General features: G+C 38.7%; 1 protein-coding gene across 4 annotated transcripts in view; it reads left to right on the top strand.

Moving 5' to 3' along the window:
* Positions 1 to 298: 298 nt before the first annotated feature.
* The window catches only part of AMMECR1 (AMMECR nuclear protein 1), a 96088-nt gene continuing 78132 nt past the window's right edge, over positions 299 to 18254 (top strand). For 2 of the 4 annotated variants that reach the window (XR_013184218.1, XM_054641199.2), the window contains exon 1: positions 307 to 578. Coding sequence is in view for 1 of the 4 variants with exons in the window: in XM_054641199.2 (XP_054497174.1) it covers positions 407 to 578 (172 nt within the window). In the remaining 3 variants the exon portion in view is untranslated. Of the gene's footprint in view, positions 737 to 18254 lie in introns of all 4 variants that reach the window. The other 2 variants (XR_013184219.1, XM_077185867.1) reach the window with 2 other exon arrangements.

The following is an 18254-nucleotide window of genomic DNA, read 5'->3' on the forward strand; positions in this document are numbered from 1 at the left end:
CCCTTACTGCTATGAAATTTTGGAAATAGGGCACTGCTGCAAAATATTGCCACTACATTACAGGTGAAAGAAAGGTTTTTTTGAATCGTATTTCCTTTTCCTTCTGTTATTGAAGAACTTTCTTCTACTCTGAACTCTTAAGGGTTAACTGGCATTGAGTGGAGGAGGGGGAAATCAGAGGTCAGCTCATGTTCTGATATCAGTGAACTCACAAGTTACTCCTTAAGCATGTGGTTTCATCCTAGGTTCTTCCTGCCAGCAATTTCTCACTTTAATCATACACCCACAGCAACCCAGATCTTTAAATTCAGCAATTCTTTCTCAGGTTTCAGCAAGTCATTGGCAGCCTGAGCTATTTTGGGATATTTTCTCTACTGCAGATGCAGCTTAGGAAAACGCAGGGAGCATGCTAAAGACCTGCAGCTATTTGCCTTGTACAATTTGCTCATTTCTCTTTATTTCTCTGTTTTCCTGCACTCATCACTTAAAGGACAACCTTTCTTGCAAACAAAATCCCTGGAGCCTGATTAGAGGGACTGAAGGCTCCCAGACACGGATTGCCTGCCAGCCACAGCACGGTAAGGACATGGACACTTTTGGCTAGCCTTGCATTGCAGCTTTTTAAGCTTTGCTGAATGTTTATTTGTGTCCATCGCTTCCAAATCAACACTGCTGGCATGGCAGGCAGTCTCCAGCTCCCGGGCTCCATTTTCATTCCCTAAAATCCTCAGCACTTGTAAGTAACACATTTATACTCACCCTCTCTTTGTGTGTTTTAGAAATCAATGACTGACACTAATTTTGATCAGTTCTAGGGGTCTGGGATTTTTCTTTACATTTTACTATCTTTTGGACATCTGTGATTTGCAATCCTGATTGAAACTGTGGATATTTTATTGCCTGATCTTCCCTGTTGAAAGTATATCGTTAATTTTGGTACTTAGCTCAGCAAATTATGCAAATCAGGGAATGGTTTTATGTACGGTAGATGGAAATGTTATAAAAAAGCCCTGCTCCTGACGATTTACAGTTTTATACATTGCCTTCCTGTGTTGTGCTCTGGCTCTGCTTTAATACCTTGAGGCTGCTAGAGCAGTACACTAACACTACAAAGGAATTGACAGCATAAAACCAATGCAGCAGCCAGAGCTTTACTAAAAATGACTCAATTTTATCATGCAGTTATTTTATTTGCTCACAGAATGCACCAAGTAACCCCTGCAAGAATGGTGAAATTTCAATCTATTAATGTACTTTAGATTTAGTAGATTCAGGATCGGGCTCTGAAGGTGGTATTTTTATTTCTAAAAGTCTCTTAACAATTTTGAGGCAATTTCTATTATATTGTCAATGTTGCTTTGAACATAATGCTGATACCTGAGCCTGGGTCTCTCATGCAGCTTGTGAGTCTGCCTCAGTTTCACTGAAATCCCTGATACTAAATTAGCTGAATGATAAATAGGTATCAATCCTTTAGTCTTTGGTTCAATTTTATGCCAAATCCCAAGTATTAGTACTCAGGTTGCTTGAAATCTTGAGATTCAGCACATTTCTCAGAGACCACAGCAGGAAAGATGGATGTGTCTTAGTAAAAGTTAGCAAAGCACTCAATTGTTTAGTGTTAACAGAGAAACTGTTATGTCATTAGACAAGTTACAGAGCACACATGTAAAGCTAGATCACACATTTCTCTCTCAAAAAAACAATGTTGCTCTCAGCACAAACAGAAGTCAGGTGAAGGAAGTTTCACCAACAGGACAGGTCTGTGCAGAATTCAGTCTTTTGGGAATTCAGTGAGATAAACCCAATACAAGAATTATACCTGTACAGACAACCATTCAAGTGGTGCTTGTTGGGGCTTATTTTAGAAAATGTTGTCCTAAATTGTGGCACTGATAAAAATTATTATTAAAAAGACAATGCTTGTTATCACAAGATGTGCAGAAAGGAAATAATCTGAATAATGAAAAAACAGATGACACATAACTGTTTCTTTTGAAAACAAGCTGTTGCATACAGGAATTCTCTGGAAATTTAAAACCTTGTCTTTGTTAGAGGAGGAATATGGACCATAAAGATTAGCAACTCTCCAGACCTTCCCAACTGAGCATACACTCTTACTTTTGGTATATATGGTATATATATATACCATAAATAGATATCATATTTGGCATATATGCATGCCATGTTAATACACTCATTTTTTGGCATGCATATATACCAAATCAGGCACAGACAAGATACTAAAAATTACTTTACTCTATAAATGAACTAATATATAATTCAGCAGCAGCACTGCCTAACTCATACTTGATGATCCTTGCCTAGAAACCAGAATATAAAAAAGACTAATGGATATCAATAACAGCAAAGGCTGAAGTGGAACCCATGCTGATGTAAAGAAACACTTGTTTTAGAGTCAGAACATGAGCCAAAAACTTGGTTGTTCCTCAAAATATCACGGAAGTGGGTCCCTCTAATTTTAGTGACATTCTCAGACACACTAAAGCTGCAACATGATACTGTACATGAACACAGCTGTGGTAATTGGCCAGTTATATTCCATTCAGCTTGCTTGGTTTTTTAAAGTTTACACTACAATTTCAGCTTAAAAATCAGTTTAGAAAAGGTTAATTGGTCCTGTACCACTCTGCAATTGGCTAGACTAAAAGCACCCATAGTTTCAATGGCTCCACTGACATGCAGTAACTTACTACACTGCAACAATCTGATCAGATGGCTGAGCCCTTCATTAAAATTGAAGGGACAGTTTAATTTTTCCTGTCTGTCACTTTGCACCAAATTAATTCTATTAAATCCAGCTGAGGGATTGCATTGAAAGAGGAATCATCAACAAAAAGTGAATAGTAAAAGTTACTCAAGAACTGGGTCTGAATTTTAATAGTCATACAGAGCAGGGCTCTGCAACAAAAAACTAATAAATTTAGTGGTGTGATGGTGTAGGTTGGGTGGCAGCATCAGTTTAGAGGAGGAATAACACAGAATTGCAGAAATGAGAGAAAATGTAGTAGGAAATTAAAGTCTCATTGGAGGCAGGAATAAGCAGCCAAGGGGCAGCTGAGGTGAGAGGCTGCAGACCTGTGTGTGAGGAGGCAGGAAGCCCTTGCTTGGGCAGTCCGAGCAGCTGGGCATTGTCTTCTGGAGCTGTTGAGCCCTGGCAGCACCAGCACTCCCCAGCCCTCTCCAGATGGCAACAGCAGGATGAGAATGCTCTGCAGCCTGTTCCCCTTGAATCCTCCCATCTCCATTTCTTCCCACATCATCCCCCAGCTGGAGTAGGCCTTGGCCCTCAGCCTGATAACAGTTAGAGAAGCACCAGGGTAATAAGGGCTGCTTGGGAAGGCTCAGAGAGAAGCTACAGGGCCTGGACAGCAGGGTGGAAGTCACAGAGGAATGGAGAGGTAACAGACATCCTGGAGGACTGTGCAAAGAGACAGGGAGACAAACAAAAGTGCAGCTTCCACCTAACACTCTGAGTGTAAAACAGCCAAGAAAAAGACAAAACCATATTAGAGTACACCATTAAATATAGAAATACTAGAGACAGTACAGCACTGATGGCATCCTATAAGTATGGGTCAGTCCCTAATTAAAACATTAGATAGTTTTTGGCACTCACAACACAATGGGTATCGTAACAATGAGGTAGGAGTACAAAAGCTATTGGTAAAGACATCATCATGGAGATTAACTTTTTAAGATTTATGAAAATGTTGGCCCAAGAACAAACAGATATAAATCAAACATAGCAATTATAATTTGGAGAATACAATGAAGCAGTGAGATGGAAACAAGAAACCTAATTATCAGGTTTTTATGATGAAGAATGATCAATTACCAAAAGCAGTCTGTTTCTGCAAGTTGCTGCAACATTATAATTGCACCTGGACAGTTTCTAGGTCACTGTCATATGTGTTAATTTAAGTGAGATACAAATCAGTCTTGGGGTGTGATGAATGGATAGGTGGGTGCCATTACTTTAGCAATGCTGCTCCTTTTGACATCACTTCTCTCTCTGTTCAAAGATTAAGATAACAAATGCAGTAACATCAGCCTCTTTCAGATACTCAAATAAAACTAGCACTTAAAGAAGAATGAATGGAGCAATCTTGACTCTTGTTGATATTCTGAAGAATTTTGGAAATCTGTTATGAGACTGCATAGATTAGGGGGTTTTGAATGTATTTAAAGGAAAATAAGAACCAAAAATTAACTTCCATGTTAAGTTTTCCCTCTATTTTTTTGAAAACCAAGTTGATTTAACCATTGTCATTAATGTTACATGAATTTCCATGATAATGCTTTGTAGGCTGCAAGTTAAATATAATTCCTGATACCACCTTTTGGCCTTTCCAGACATTGGCTTCAATTAAATAAAGCTGCAATGGATTCCTTAGCTGTCCCCATCAAATATGTCAACCTTTTAGTCAGTTCTTGTGGATATTTCTATAATCTTCCTGATTCTTGATTGACTTTTGTTTTACTACATATAATGATCAGGCTAGCAATCATAAGAAAGAGAACCACTAGCAAAGGCACCCAAAAGTTATATTTATAATTGGAAGTCCAAGTCACTAAGGCAAGTCACTGACAGATACTAATGATATACAGCAGCTCCTAACTCCAACTTATGCAACTTATTATGCAACATCTTTTCCTCTGCCATGTCCTGTTAGTAACTGAAGCCACTAACTTTATCTAAAGCTAGATAAAATATAAAAACTCAAAGAATATGATATATCCATGCAGGAATGGTCTACTAAATATAAACACTACTTCTATCAAGGATAGAAAATGCAAGTAAAATTTGGCTCTCATTAACCCTGCCTCACATTGATCCCTAAATCTTTTATGTTATGACTGTCTTTTTTGAGGCCAGACACAGTATTAAACTGTCAGTATACAAAATTCGAAGGTAAACAAATCATTTTTATGTTTGGCAAATAAAAACAAAAGGTCTCAGTCAGGAGGGAGGAAAGAGACTACTATCCTTAAGTATGAGAAAGCCTTCAGATAAGATATTGATCCAGTCACATTTATGTCCAATAATTTCACCATTTTAGAGTTAGACAGAAACAAACAATATCTCAGTCTTGCAGAGCATGCTGACATCACATAGCCCCCAGTTTTAGTTCTTTAATGTAGTTTGTCTGTGCTGGTATTATTAATAGACACACTAAAATGGGAACTTCACCCTGGCTCAGCTTTGACTCACTGCATGGCCTTGGGCACCACATAACCTCTGTCTCCAGTTCTCTATCTGCATAATGCATTTGTCTATCTAGTGACTTTGCAGAGTCATGGGTCAAATAAATGAGTCACTTGACAGAATTTTTAAATTGAAATACTCTGGCTTTCTTCTGCATTTTTATAATATATTTCCCTGAATTTTGACATAAACTCGCCTTTTTCATAAAGGTAACCAAAGTGCTTAAATAAACAGAAAGAAGAACTATTTAACACTTCCAAATGAAAACCTCCTTGAACTAAAAGAATGGAACCACAGCCACATAAGACAGCGTGTCATCTCACAGCCCAAAACACCTTTATCTGATGCTTTTTGTGAAGTTCTTTACTGTCCAGGGGAGAGGGAAGAAAGAAGGAAGCCTAATTTCACACCATGCAAAGAAATAGCAGATTACATAGCTAGTAAAATGTAAAGTATGGTCTGGGCATAACAGATGGAATAATCTATCAACCAATCTCCTTTATTACACTGGCAGTCAAAAGATCTGTATTTTTTTTTAAGTCTAAACTGGTTCTGAGAGCAAGAGAGTCATATTCATTTGACTGCACCAGAAGATAGAAATCCTCCATGTGGCTGAGATTATTTGCCCAAAGCTAATCAAGTTAGTTATACGCTTAGTTAATTTTTTTTGCTTGTTGTCCATTGAAACTAATCAAATTTTCTCTAGAAAATAACTTCTCTGCTGCAGTTCTAATCCTTTGTGTCTTAAGGAGAGAAAAAAATCCTTCCATCAAGGCAGCCCCTGAGGGGACTTTTAAGGCACTGACATGCAATACTGAGATGTTCATTTGTTTGTAAGGGAGTCTAACCTAGATGCAAAACTGAATTACAGAGTCATCTGGCATTACTTTCAAATGCAAAAATGGACAAAGCAAGCGCATTAATTATCAAAAGTTGAAAAGTTCACCACTGATTATTGCATCAGTGGATGCTGCATCTTTACAAAGCCCAGACATCCAGGGAACAGCTGATGTCTCATTAGATACAAGCAATTGTATCTTTCAAGGTGGTGATCTTCGATGCTCACTCATCCATTGCTGTCTTATTTTTTCTTATGACTTGGTTAATTCTTTGCTTGGATTAGGGTTGAGATCAAAAAGGGATCTTACACAAAGGAATACTTATAATCCAGGATACACAAGGCATACACTGACCAGTATTGCTGGACTAAACAAGCAGTGAAGTGTTCCCAAAGTTGGTTCCTTTCAGCTCTGCTAACTAGGAGCATGGATCTCATGATAGCACAGCTACCAGAGAATGGTAAATGCCATTCCATTGCTAATGATATCCCTACAGAACAGTGAGAGAAAATAATGTATTGCCCAAATGCATGTAGATATGTTTGTTTGCACAACAGGTTCCTGGTCTTGGAAGTACCTTGTCTACTCCACAAGAAAAAAGAATTCAGAGCTCCAACCTAATTCATAGCTTCTGTCCTCATGGAACTTGGCAACAGCACAAAGAATAAAAAAACCCTCTAAAGCTGATCTAATCACTAATAATGACATAATTACTATGACATAACTTGAAATTTATGATAGATCTAGTCTGACAATGCTATTTGAGGACAACAGGTCAAATGAGGATGCAAAAAACCCAAGGTCTAATTCATTCCCAGTGTAAATTGGCAGTATTCCCTTTGACTTCAATGAGAGATTTACTTGTTCACTCCAGCTCTAATTTTTAGTCAGCATCTTCCCAATATTTATGATTGAGTTGCACCAGCCTAAGAAGTACTCACTTTTAAATCCAAAGCAAGAACCTCCACAGATTGGGAAAGGCATATTTTCCTATAATGGTCTTCATTTAGATAGTACATTTACTTTTACTAGACTAACTTTCCCATATAAAGAAAATATTTAGTAAGAAAAAATTAACAAATTCCAGAGGCACAGCAGCAAGAGCCAGTCTAAAATATCTATGTGGCTCTTTTATGTCCAGATAACCAAAAAGTAAACCCAAGGAAGAAAGAATAGAAGGAATCATTGAAATAGAGAATAATCAGAATTAATGAACAAGCAGATGGATACATGTAGAGACATGTAATCTTGTATTGTTTAAGCAGCAATAATAAATTCAAACATTAAACCAGAAAGAGATGCTTCTATGTTTTTGTTTTGTGGAAAATGGGATTTTTGTTTTCATTGTGACACAGCTTTTGGGAGTTTCAAAACAGCAAATCTTGGTGAGGAAGGGATATTTTGAGTTGTGCTAAATGAAATACTTGAGTCATGTTAGTGTGTAAATTACAGTAAAACACAGAGAGATACTCCATCCTCCTTCAGCTCAAATGGTATCAGCAATGAGGCCAGAGGATCAGTACTAGCTCACAGTCAACCCAAAAGTATTGCCACAGAAAATTCTTGATTCTGGAGAAAACACTTCACCATAGGTTGGACTGCGATGATAAAGTGTATATTTAAATTCTTCACTGTATTACCAGAGGGATTTTGCCACAGCATAGCCCTGAAGTAAAAATGAAGAGAGAACTGAGGCAGCCAAGTGGTCCATTATGTCTTCTCAGAAGACAAAACAGTGAATCATTTATGATAAGTTCAATCAGCAAAACCACTTTAAAACCACTGGTTTTAAAGCTTATCTAGAAATACATTTTTAATGTGGTTATTGATTTAGCATTTAATGAGGGTTGATTAAAAGATGAAGTTGCCCAAGATCTGTATCCATTACTATTAAAAGATAAGTGTTGAGGACTTGTGGATAGGCGCTGTTTACTGACTTCCACATATTGCATAAATATCATGGCCATGCCTCAATGACTCAGGTCAGAGTGTGCTGCTCAAAACTCTGTACAAATGTCAAGCAAGCAAAATTCCTGATTCAGTGGTTTATATATAAAATATAAAGAAGAAATGTAAGTTTTATTAAAGCACAGGACTTGAATGGCTGTTTCTGAGCTGCCAGATTACTTTAAATACTGATCAACTAAATTTTCATCTAGGGTAACTATTGCTTCACATCAAAAAGGAAAGAAATGAACTGGGCTCCATGGTCTGAATGGCACTGCAAGCTTTTGCCACTAGAGTGTGTCAAGGCATTTGTGAGGAAAAAACCTCTTCACGTGCTGTAGCATTCAATTCAAACTATTACCAGGGCCCTGGACAAAGACAAGTAGCTTGAATGTACCATTTATTTTTCTGATTTCCTGCTTGACTGCTAGAACTTGTCTTAAAGATTATACTACTAAGACAAGGTCTCACCTCATTAGTCTGCTTATATGCTGTGTACAGGGATTTTTATATGGATACTGAATACAGGCATCCAGAAACAGTCCAGCCAATTTTAGGATCCATTACACTGTGCCTATATTTTCAGTTCAATGTCAATGAAACATCCCTTCCAGGCTAAGACTCTTACTTTGATGCAGTACAATAACACTGCTATTTTGTATTGAAAAGTCAGCACAGCCAGTCAATGTATGTAAATCTGTCCTTTCCTGCTTCTCTCTCTGCTGGATGTCTGCAGTTGCACTAAAATTGGGGTGGGGGGGCGAGGGGGAGAGGAAAGGGGAAGGGGAGCCCACACACCTATACAAAAACTGCTGAAAATATACTGAAAATCTGTGCTGAGAATAGAGATGCTCCAGCATATTTAAAAAATCAGTTTGAAGAGAAACTATAAAAGCCCCTCTCTTTGATAGTAAAAAAAAAAATCAGAACAGTTAAAATTAGAAATGCGTAGGCATAAAGCATTTCCAGGATCAAACAGAGTATGTTAAATGTACACATTTGGTAATGCTAAAAATCAGGATCTGCCTCCATACTTTTCTGAATCAAGGTTTGTCCCCTTCTCCATCTGTAAAACTGCACTGACAGCACTCCCTCTCTTTGCTTACTTTTGTCTCTTCAGATTGCAAACTCTTATTAGCTGTTTTGACGACAGAAGTTCTTAGTAAAAGTTTTTCACTGTCCATAATGTCACCTCCATGCTGAAGATTTCAGCTACTAGACCAACCCTAATAGCTTTTCTTTAAAAGACATTAAAAACAAAACAAAAACCAAACATCCAAACAACTGCCTATAAGAGATAGGAATGCTACACCCAATCTGTAGTCCTTTACATGTTCAAGTGATGTTGTGAATGGAGACACTTGATTTCATCACCTCCTTTCCTTCTCCTAGGAAAGGTCTGATAGGCCTTTCTTGGGAGACTGCAGCAGCTTTCTGAGCTTCCAGAGGCTGACACTGTAAGAGTGACAATGATGACTGAGCAAAACAGCTTCTGAAATCCCTAAGCATTCACCCAAGTCAGCCATAGAGGGTCAATGGGAGAAGAGCTACAGATAAGATAATAATAAGATTCTGCCTTTGAATTGCCCAGACCAGCCTGAGAAAATGAGAGTCTGATAGGGCATCTGGAGTTCTCATCACCTGCTCTGTAACTTTAGATGAACATTTTGATAATTTTGAAATGAACTGATGGCTGACAAGAGAACAAGGAACAGGAGAGAAAAGAATAGGAACACAAAGTAGAAGGAAAAGATCTGTGACCACGTCTCTTTTACTCAGTGTATGCTGAGTTAATGATGCCTCATGCAGGTATCCCACAATCACATTAGAATTAAGAGATCCTACTTTTCATGAACAGCCTGCTGAAATCACAGACCCCTACCCACTGTATTTTTGTCCCAAGGATTCAGAGTACAGCACAGGCAGAGCATGCAGCAAGGCTCAAGGTCCAGCACTGGCACAGTACTGGGAGGAGCTACACCCTCATACACTAACAGTGCCCTGAAAACACACAGGTCACCTGAAAACTCCCAGGACAGTGTCTCGTGAAGATTTCATAAACAAAATTTAGCAGGTGAAGTTTCTTCTAGTTCAATAAAAAAATGAAAATGTCAGCAAAAAGGAAGCACAAAACACAGTTCATACAGAAAGCATGCAATACTTTTTTTTTTCTTTTTCTTAAACAAAACAAAAACCCAGTAATTTCCATATAGGATAAATCTGAAATATTACATCTAATTAAAATAAAATGTTTTGTGACTTTTTAAAAAAATACACATATACACATATTTTACTATTCAATTTATATTAACTTATAAGTGAAAAATGGTATTTCTGTTTCAAAAGATGAAAAACTTCATTTTCAGCATGTTAAGATATTTCCTTTAAAAACCTGGAAAATGTTTCATATTTTTCCTATATTTCAGTTGAAACAATTTTATCTCAACCTAATCTCAAGAATGGTCCCAGTGTTTTCAAACCTCTGTTATTCTAATTTAAAATTCAAAAATCATTCAAAATTTTTGTCCACCTCTATTCATAAATTTAAGCATCATTTACCTCTATTCATAAAGGTATGCACATTCAAGCATCATTTTGGCCCTAGAATCTTGGGAAAGGAAATACTCAAGAGCCTTTCTAAAATACCTTTCCATTTCCCACCACTGTGTCCCTAGCTGATATTCCTTGTATCCTCATGCAGCAATAGCTCTACCTTCACTGTGGCAGTCACTCGTGAAATGTTTTCTAGAATTAGAGTGTGAAGGCTGGAGAGTGAACTTGCTGCTTTTATAAAAAGAGAAGAACACCCAGGAGAAGGTATTTAAATTATGTCCTGAGGCAGAATGAAGTTGATTTATGTCAGGGATTATTTTTATCTCTCCAGTCAACTAGAAGTTATGCAGCAAAGCCTGCAGAGACAACAGCCATGCAGCATGGTCTGTACCACACTCTGGCAGTGCTAGGAAGCCAAGCCAGCTCAGCAGCAGGCGGAGCTGTGCCCTTGCGAGCCCTTGGCACGGCTCTGCGGGAAGGGCTTCCCCGGCCAAGCTCCCCGGGCTGCTCTCTGCTCAGAGGAGCCCTCTGCAGCACCCGGACCCTGCAAACCAGTCTGCACCTGCACATTGTCACAACACCTGAGCCCTGCAAACCACACTGCACCCGCACATTGTCACTGCACCTGGACCCTGCAAACCAGTCTGCACCTGCACATTGTCACAACACCTGAGCCCTGCAAACCACACTGCACCCGCACATTGTCACAGCACCTGGACCCTGCAAACCAGTCTGCACCTGCACATTGTCACAGCACCTGGACCCTGCAAACCACACTGCACCTGCACATTGTCACAGCACCTGGACCCTGCAAACCAGTCTGCACCTGCACATTGTCACAGCACCCGGACCCTGCAAACCAGTCTGCACCTGCACATTGTCACAGCACCTGGACCCTGCAAACCACACTGCACCTGCACATTGTCACAGCACCTGGACCCTGCAAACCACACTGCACCTGCACATTGTCACAGCACCTGGACCCAGCAAACCACACTGCACCTGCTCATTGTCACAGCACCTGGACCCTGCAAACCAGTCTGCACCTGCACATTGTCACAGCCCCTGGACCCTGCAAACCAGTCTGCACCTGCTCATTGTCACAGCACCTGGACCCTGCAAACCACACTGCACCTGCTCATTGTCACAGCACCTGGACCCTGCAAACCACACTGCACCTGCTCATTGTCACAGCACCTGGACCCTGCAAACCAGTCTGCACCTGCACATTGTCACAGCACCTGGACCCTGCAAACCACACTGCACCTGCTCATTGTCACAGCACCTGGACCCTGCAAACCACACTGCACCTGCTCATTGTCACAGCACCCGGACCCTGCAAACCAGTCTGCACCTGCACATTGTCACAGCACCTGGACCCTGCAAACCACACTGCACCTGCTCATTGTCACAGCACCTGGACCCTGCAAACCACACTGCACCTGCACATTGTCACAGCACCTGGACCCTGCAAACCACACTGCACCTGCACATTGTCACAACACCTGAGCCCTGCAAACCACACTGCACCTGCACATTGTCACAACACCTGAGCCCTGCAAACCACACTGCACCTGCACATTGTCACAGCACCTGAGCCCTGCAAACCAGTCTGCAGCTGCACATTGTCACAGCACCTGAGCCCTGCAAACCACACTGCACCTGCTCATTGTCACAACACCTGGACCCTGCAAACCACACTGCACCCACACATTGTCACAGCACCTGGACCCTGCAAACCACACTGCACCTGCTCATTGTCACAGCACCTGGACCCTGCAAACCAGTCTGCACCTGCACATTGTCACAGCACCTGGACCCTGCCAACCACACTGCACCTGCACATTGTCACAACACCTGAGCCCTGCAAACCACACTGCACCTGCACATTGTCACAGCACCTGGACCCTGCCAACCACACTGCACCTGCTCATTGTCACAGCAGCTCTGGACACTCTTGGGTTTGGCTCCTGCACCCAGCACTGCACTCATGTCCTGGCATACCGATGAGGGGAAATGGGATGGTTATGATGGATCCCAAGCCCCGTTCTTCAGTCACATACTGCCTCTACACATCTCTAATCCGTGCTGAGAGCAGGGGATTTGAACCATGGACACCTGGGACCCTTCTCCTTCCTTTTCCTGGTCTGGCTCTGACACACAAGTGAATAGATTCTTCCATGCCTGAGACCTCAGTTCAAAGCACATGACCTTTCCATTGATCTCAGAAATCCTTGCATAGAACTCCAACCAAGTATCCCTGCAGAAATATCATCAGGAAAACAAAGCAAACCCCCACAACTGTGAAATTAACTCTGGAAGAGAAATGTCTATTTCCTCAAGTTTTTTTTTCTCTGAAAAAGGCAGTATATTTACTGAGTTTTTAACATGTAGATAGATGCATGTATGCAGTTGCCTGAAAGCACCTGATCTAAAACATTAAATCTCTGCATTTAATTTTCATGTGTAGGGAAGGAAAATCAGTAAAAATTTTGAATAAATAAATGCTACTTTTTAGAATAAAAAATTAAAGCAAATGTTTCCAGGAAGCTTGCTATAATAAATAAATTACTTGGATTTTAAAATTCTCTTGCAGTGTTTGAAATTAAAACATTGCATCACATTTCCAGTGCTTACCAGCAAGAACAAATTCATTATAAACTAACATATAACTACATTTTCTTCTACCACTGGTGATCAAGCAGCAATGTGCAGGTTAAAAATAAGAAATGTAAATGAATTTGTATGTTAATAAATGTAATTATGGATCTATCTGAATTTTAATCACCTAATGAATGTAACTCCTAAATTACACAGGGAAAGAAGCTAATTGGATCCTCTGTATCTTTTCTGTTGTGGCTACAAGTAGTGTATTGTACATTTCCTAGCACTGAAAAAGGACAATGCTGTGCACAAGGAAGGAGTTCCATCCAGAGGCCAGCAAGTAACTTGAACTTTACAATGTGCAGCTATTTATCTTTTTTATTCTTTTAATTTTTCTAAGTAGAAATACCACATTTTAAGAGACACCCCCCCATCCTTTGAAACAAGTAAAACTGAGGATCAGTGAGATGTGTTATAAAGAAAAGATAATTATCAAAATAGTAGCTAAAAGGAATAGCTTAGAGCTACTCACATACTTCAATCTCTTTAAAATTTCAAACAGCACACCTTCACAAGAGCTAAGAAGTGATCTTACATTATTTAATACAGTGCAGAGATACAGTGGATATATGTGTTTTCCTAATAAACCTGTCTCTCAGTTCTCAATATTATGAATCAGAGCAGCCAAAAGCACTGCATGGGTTAATGCAAAATTAAAAATAAATTTAAAAATTCCTTACAAGTTTTCTGCTAAATATACAGAATATATATATATTATACTCACAAGCTTTATTCCTTTCTTGGCATGAATGTTTATATCAACATTACTTGAAAGTGGAACAGAAAGCTTATAGTATGTTACAGATATAATAGATATAAATAAGGCTCTGCCAATTAAAATCAAAAAATTCCTACAAATCCCATATTATATTTGGTTATTTTTTTCTGTTATAAGAAGAATCTCATGTAATTCTTACAAGATAATGACATCTAATAAAGCAGATGAAATTTGCCCAGCAGTTTGCAAGAAAGAGAACTATTTTTTAATCTCCATCTGACTTAAACAAAGCTGATAATAGCAAACCTTCTGGTGAATAAATTATTAGCAATTACTCCCAATTTTGGTACCAAAATGAAATGTCAGAACATTTCAGCAGTAGAAAAATGCAATTTGAGTGAGGTTTGTCTCTAGCAGTAGAATAACAGGCTGAGGTCACTTTAAACAAATGTTTGAAATGCAGTGTATTATTAGTATTTCAACCACTGCCAATTGCATTTACTTACTATAATTATTGTTTCATAAGATTTAGAACAAGCATGTTTTGCTATCTGCTGTAAGACACCATACCACAAATTGAGGGGATTCAGATTAAGACTTGTCTTATTGTAAGTACATTCTGAAGCCTAGACTTTAATCTTTATAAATTATTCATATCTCCTCACAACTGTACCTGTTTCTTTTAAAAATAATCTTGTATGGATTTTCCCTTTCTTCTCAGAGATGGCTGTTCCTCTGATTATCTTAGTCAGGACTCACCCATTACAAGAACCAATTCTTTCTACCACTTTTCCTTTCTTAATTTTCCAAAAGGAATCCTAGTGACCACAGTTCTCTGATGTGAAAGAAGTGTCAAATTTTACAGCTTTCTACTTCGTGAATTCCCTTTTTCCACAGAAGGGTGGTGCAACAGACCACCCTGTTTCACCTAGCAAATTACAAGCAAACATTGGAATAACTTAGGTGCAATCTAATGTGATGGTAACGTACAGAAACCTACCTGATAAGGTATGTCATGCCAATTTTTTGCACACTGATGTTGGATGACGACCAGCAGTGGCCTTGTGAAGGAGCATATGGTCGGAGGAGTCATGATGTGATACTGACTTGTGTGATTTATCCAACATTTTGAAAGTAAACTGTCTTACCTTAAAGTGGCTACAGTAAGATAATGCAATCTGATTTCTATAAATAAAAAGTACATACACTTTCCCTTTTCATCATTTGGAGAACTATCACAGCATTTCTCTTATTGTGCCCTTGTTTATAATAATGATTACCTCAAATATTTGCAACCATAGATACATTATAATATTAAAGGCTGTATAAACAAATAACTATCTTTCTGATAGATGTTAAGTGTTTTAAAATAGAAACTTTAAAAGTTTTATAAGCAATAGATTCATAATGTATCAGCTTGGAAAAAAGCCAGAACAAACCCACCAAACAAAAAACCCTCAAACAAATCTCCAAACTTGGATTTATCTCTCAAGGAAAAAGAGTTGCATGTAGCATAATTAGCAGCCATGGCTTATCTCCTTAATTATCTCCCAATTCCTTGAAATGTAGGCTCATGTATGATGTGACTGTATGAATGCAAGAGTTCATAGCCCTCACTTCATACATCACAGAACAGCTTTCCTGCATTGCCCTCCTGAGGCCCATAAGAATTGAAGGTCTGCATTAAGGCAATAATCCTAATCAAAGCACATTCTTCACACAGCAGTTCACAGGGCTCAGGAAGGAGTTAGTCTCCCTGATGCACAATTAGTTTCTCTGATAAACATTTTGTTTTTATCTATTGGATTTAGGCTGGGTATTTCTCACCTCCCTCTGAAGCATCAGCTCAGCCCTATTGTCTGGACATCCATCCAAACTCTATCCACACTGATCAAATCAGAAGTTAAATCAGACAGAACCAACATTTTTAAAATGAAAAGAAATGTAATTCAGCAATGCATAAATCATATTCATCCATTGGCAGCGATGCAATTTCTAAAGCTGATCTGGTAATTCTTGTTCCAAAGCAGAAGGACATAATTTTATCTTCATTTAACAGTTTGTCAAATAATTGCCCACATTTTTCCACAAGCTTAGTATAGTACAAATGGCTTTTCTGATATTTTGATTAATTTTTCCCTAGTAGTAACAACTAAATAATTGGACTAGAAAAGTATATGATTATCTTACAGAATTCTGTTATGGTTAATATATTTCTAGTCTTCATTACCATTTTCATGACTCTGCAGCATGTCACTCACCCTCCACAATCCTGAGACCCTTCCTTCCCTACTTCCTCCCTGCTCTGCACTTTTTGGTTTTACAGCACTTTTTCTCAAGCTCACAGCCTAGGTCTCTCATGGAGTCCCCCTAAAGGCAGACTGCAGCTTCAGACTTCTGAGTGAAATAAAATATGAGCACATCTGATGTGGCTTTTTTCCCCTCCTGATCAGCATGACAACATAGTCAATGGCAACACAATTGTGTTAGAGACTTGGCTGTTGCTAAGGAGAAGGGAGCTTGGGAAAATGTGGGAGCAATGTTACTTTAAAATCTGCATGTACACAAGGTCTTTCATACCTTTCCTTACCTCTATACTGGCAAAAGGAATATGGCATTATAGTCATGGTGTTAATATGTCTCATATGGCATTATTTCTCTACTCCTTGGATAACCAAGGAGGGCTACCCATGAGGTCAATATTTATACAGAAGATAACTATCTTCTTCACTCCATCAATGTTATTTAGATCTATGTAAGATTTGGGGCCACAAGAATTTTGCATCTCTCTGTGCTGACAGCACTTAGAACAGTCTTAACTTGGTCTACTTCTCATCCTTTTCTGTTTATGTCCTTGGTGCAGGTAGTACAAAGAAAAGGATTTTACTTATCTCCTTCTCTTCCCCTGCAAGTTCTCTTTGCTGTTCTCTTGACTTTGTTCTCAGAATCTCTCATTTCCCTCTCTGCCTGGCAGACAAGGCAACCTTTGGGATCCTGTGCTATTAGTGTCATCACAGGGCAGAGGTTCCATTCATGGAAGAGCTGTTTCCTGGCTGTGAGCTGTATGCTAATGTGACAGCCTGGCAAGTATTTGAGAATGTCACTTCTAGCAAAATAACTGTCCTGAATGGTATTTATCATATATAAAACCACATATATATCAACAAAAAACTCCAACAAAATTCAACTCTAACACATATTTCAAATGAGATGCCCACAGGCACTTACAACATGAGTACATGTCAGTAGCCATATGTGCTGTAATCCTCCTCTTTATACATAGACCCAGCATAATCCTTTCATGCACCATGTATCTAATCTGTATTCTCTGCTTTGGAAGCAAGATTAATCTCAAACTTTCAGAATTAATTCAAAGGCATTAACTAGCTTTCAAATCTTCATTATTTTGGCAACCAAGTAGTTAAACAATGTGGCAAATGACCAAATCATTTCTGGTACAACTTCATTTCAGGTTCTTTAAAGCCCTGCAGCTGAACCACAGCTGGGTACTTAATACAAGGTTTTATCTTTTGGGGGAATGTTACTTTTAAATGCTTAATAATTATGAATTCATTTCCCATTTTTTTATAAGCAGGGGATCATAATGAACTCATTTGTTATTCATGTGAATGTCAAATGTGTTCCCACGGGAGTTTTATTCTAATTCACTATTAGTGGACTCATAAAATAAAATGTTATCCATTTTTTACTTTGAGCATGTAATGCTTGGTAATTGTTCATCAAAGGGCAAATGTAATATTTTCCTTTGATAACTTTCATTTCATTCTGATTTAACTAGAAAGAGAACTAGTTTTAGAGTAAGGGTACCTCTAGAAACAGAAGTAGATTTGATAAGCTGTGAACCTTCCATTTAAAATGCGATTAATGAGATTATCATAAGCTAGTATTTTAAAAAGCAGATGCATTATAAGTGTGCATGTTTGAACTACATGGATTTAGCATAACAAGACAAGCCATATCCAACATATATTGTTTAATGAGAGTTCAATGAAAGACATATTTCAGTATTCCACAACAGTTTTCAAGCCACTGTTCTATTGCAATAGAAAATTTAGAGGTGAGAGACTTACAGGTCATGGCAGAATCTGAATGTGATGACACTGGACAGCTGGACTTTGATCTGTGAAAACAACCACAAAGTAAGCAATAGAAAAACAGAGAATTCAAATTCTTATGTGATTTTTTTTAAGAGTTAAACACATAGGACTTTTTATTAAATTATTTTCAAATTTCTTCTATATCCCTAATCTAAATGGAGCATTAGCTGGAAGGACCTACCCCA

This window comes from Agelaius phoeniceus, chromosome 14 (assembly GCF_051311805.1).
Source record: "Agelaius phoeniceus isolate bAgePho1 chromosome 14, bAgePho1.hap1, whole genome shotgun sequence".
Classification (NCBI taxonomy): domain Eukaryota; kingdom Metazoa; phylum Chordata; class Aves; order Passeriformes; family Icteridae; genus Agelaius; species Agelaius phoeniceus.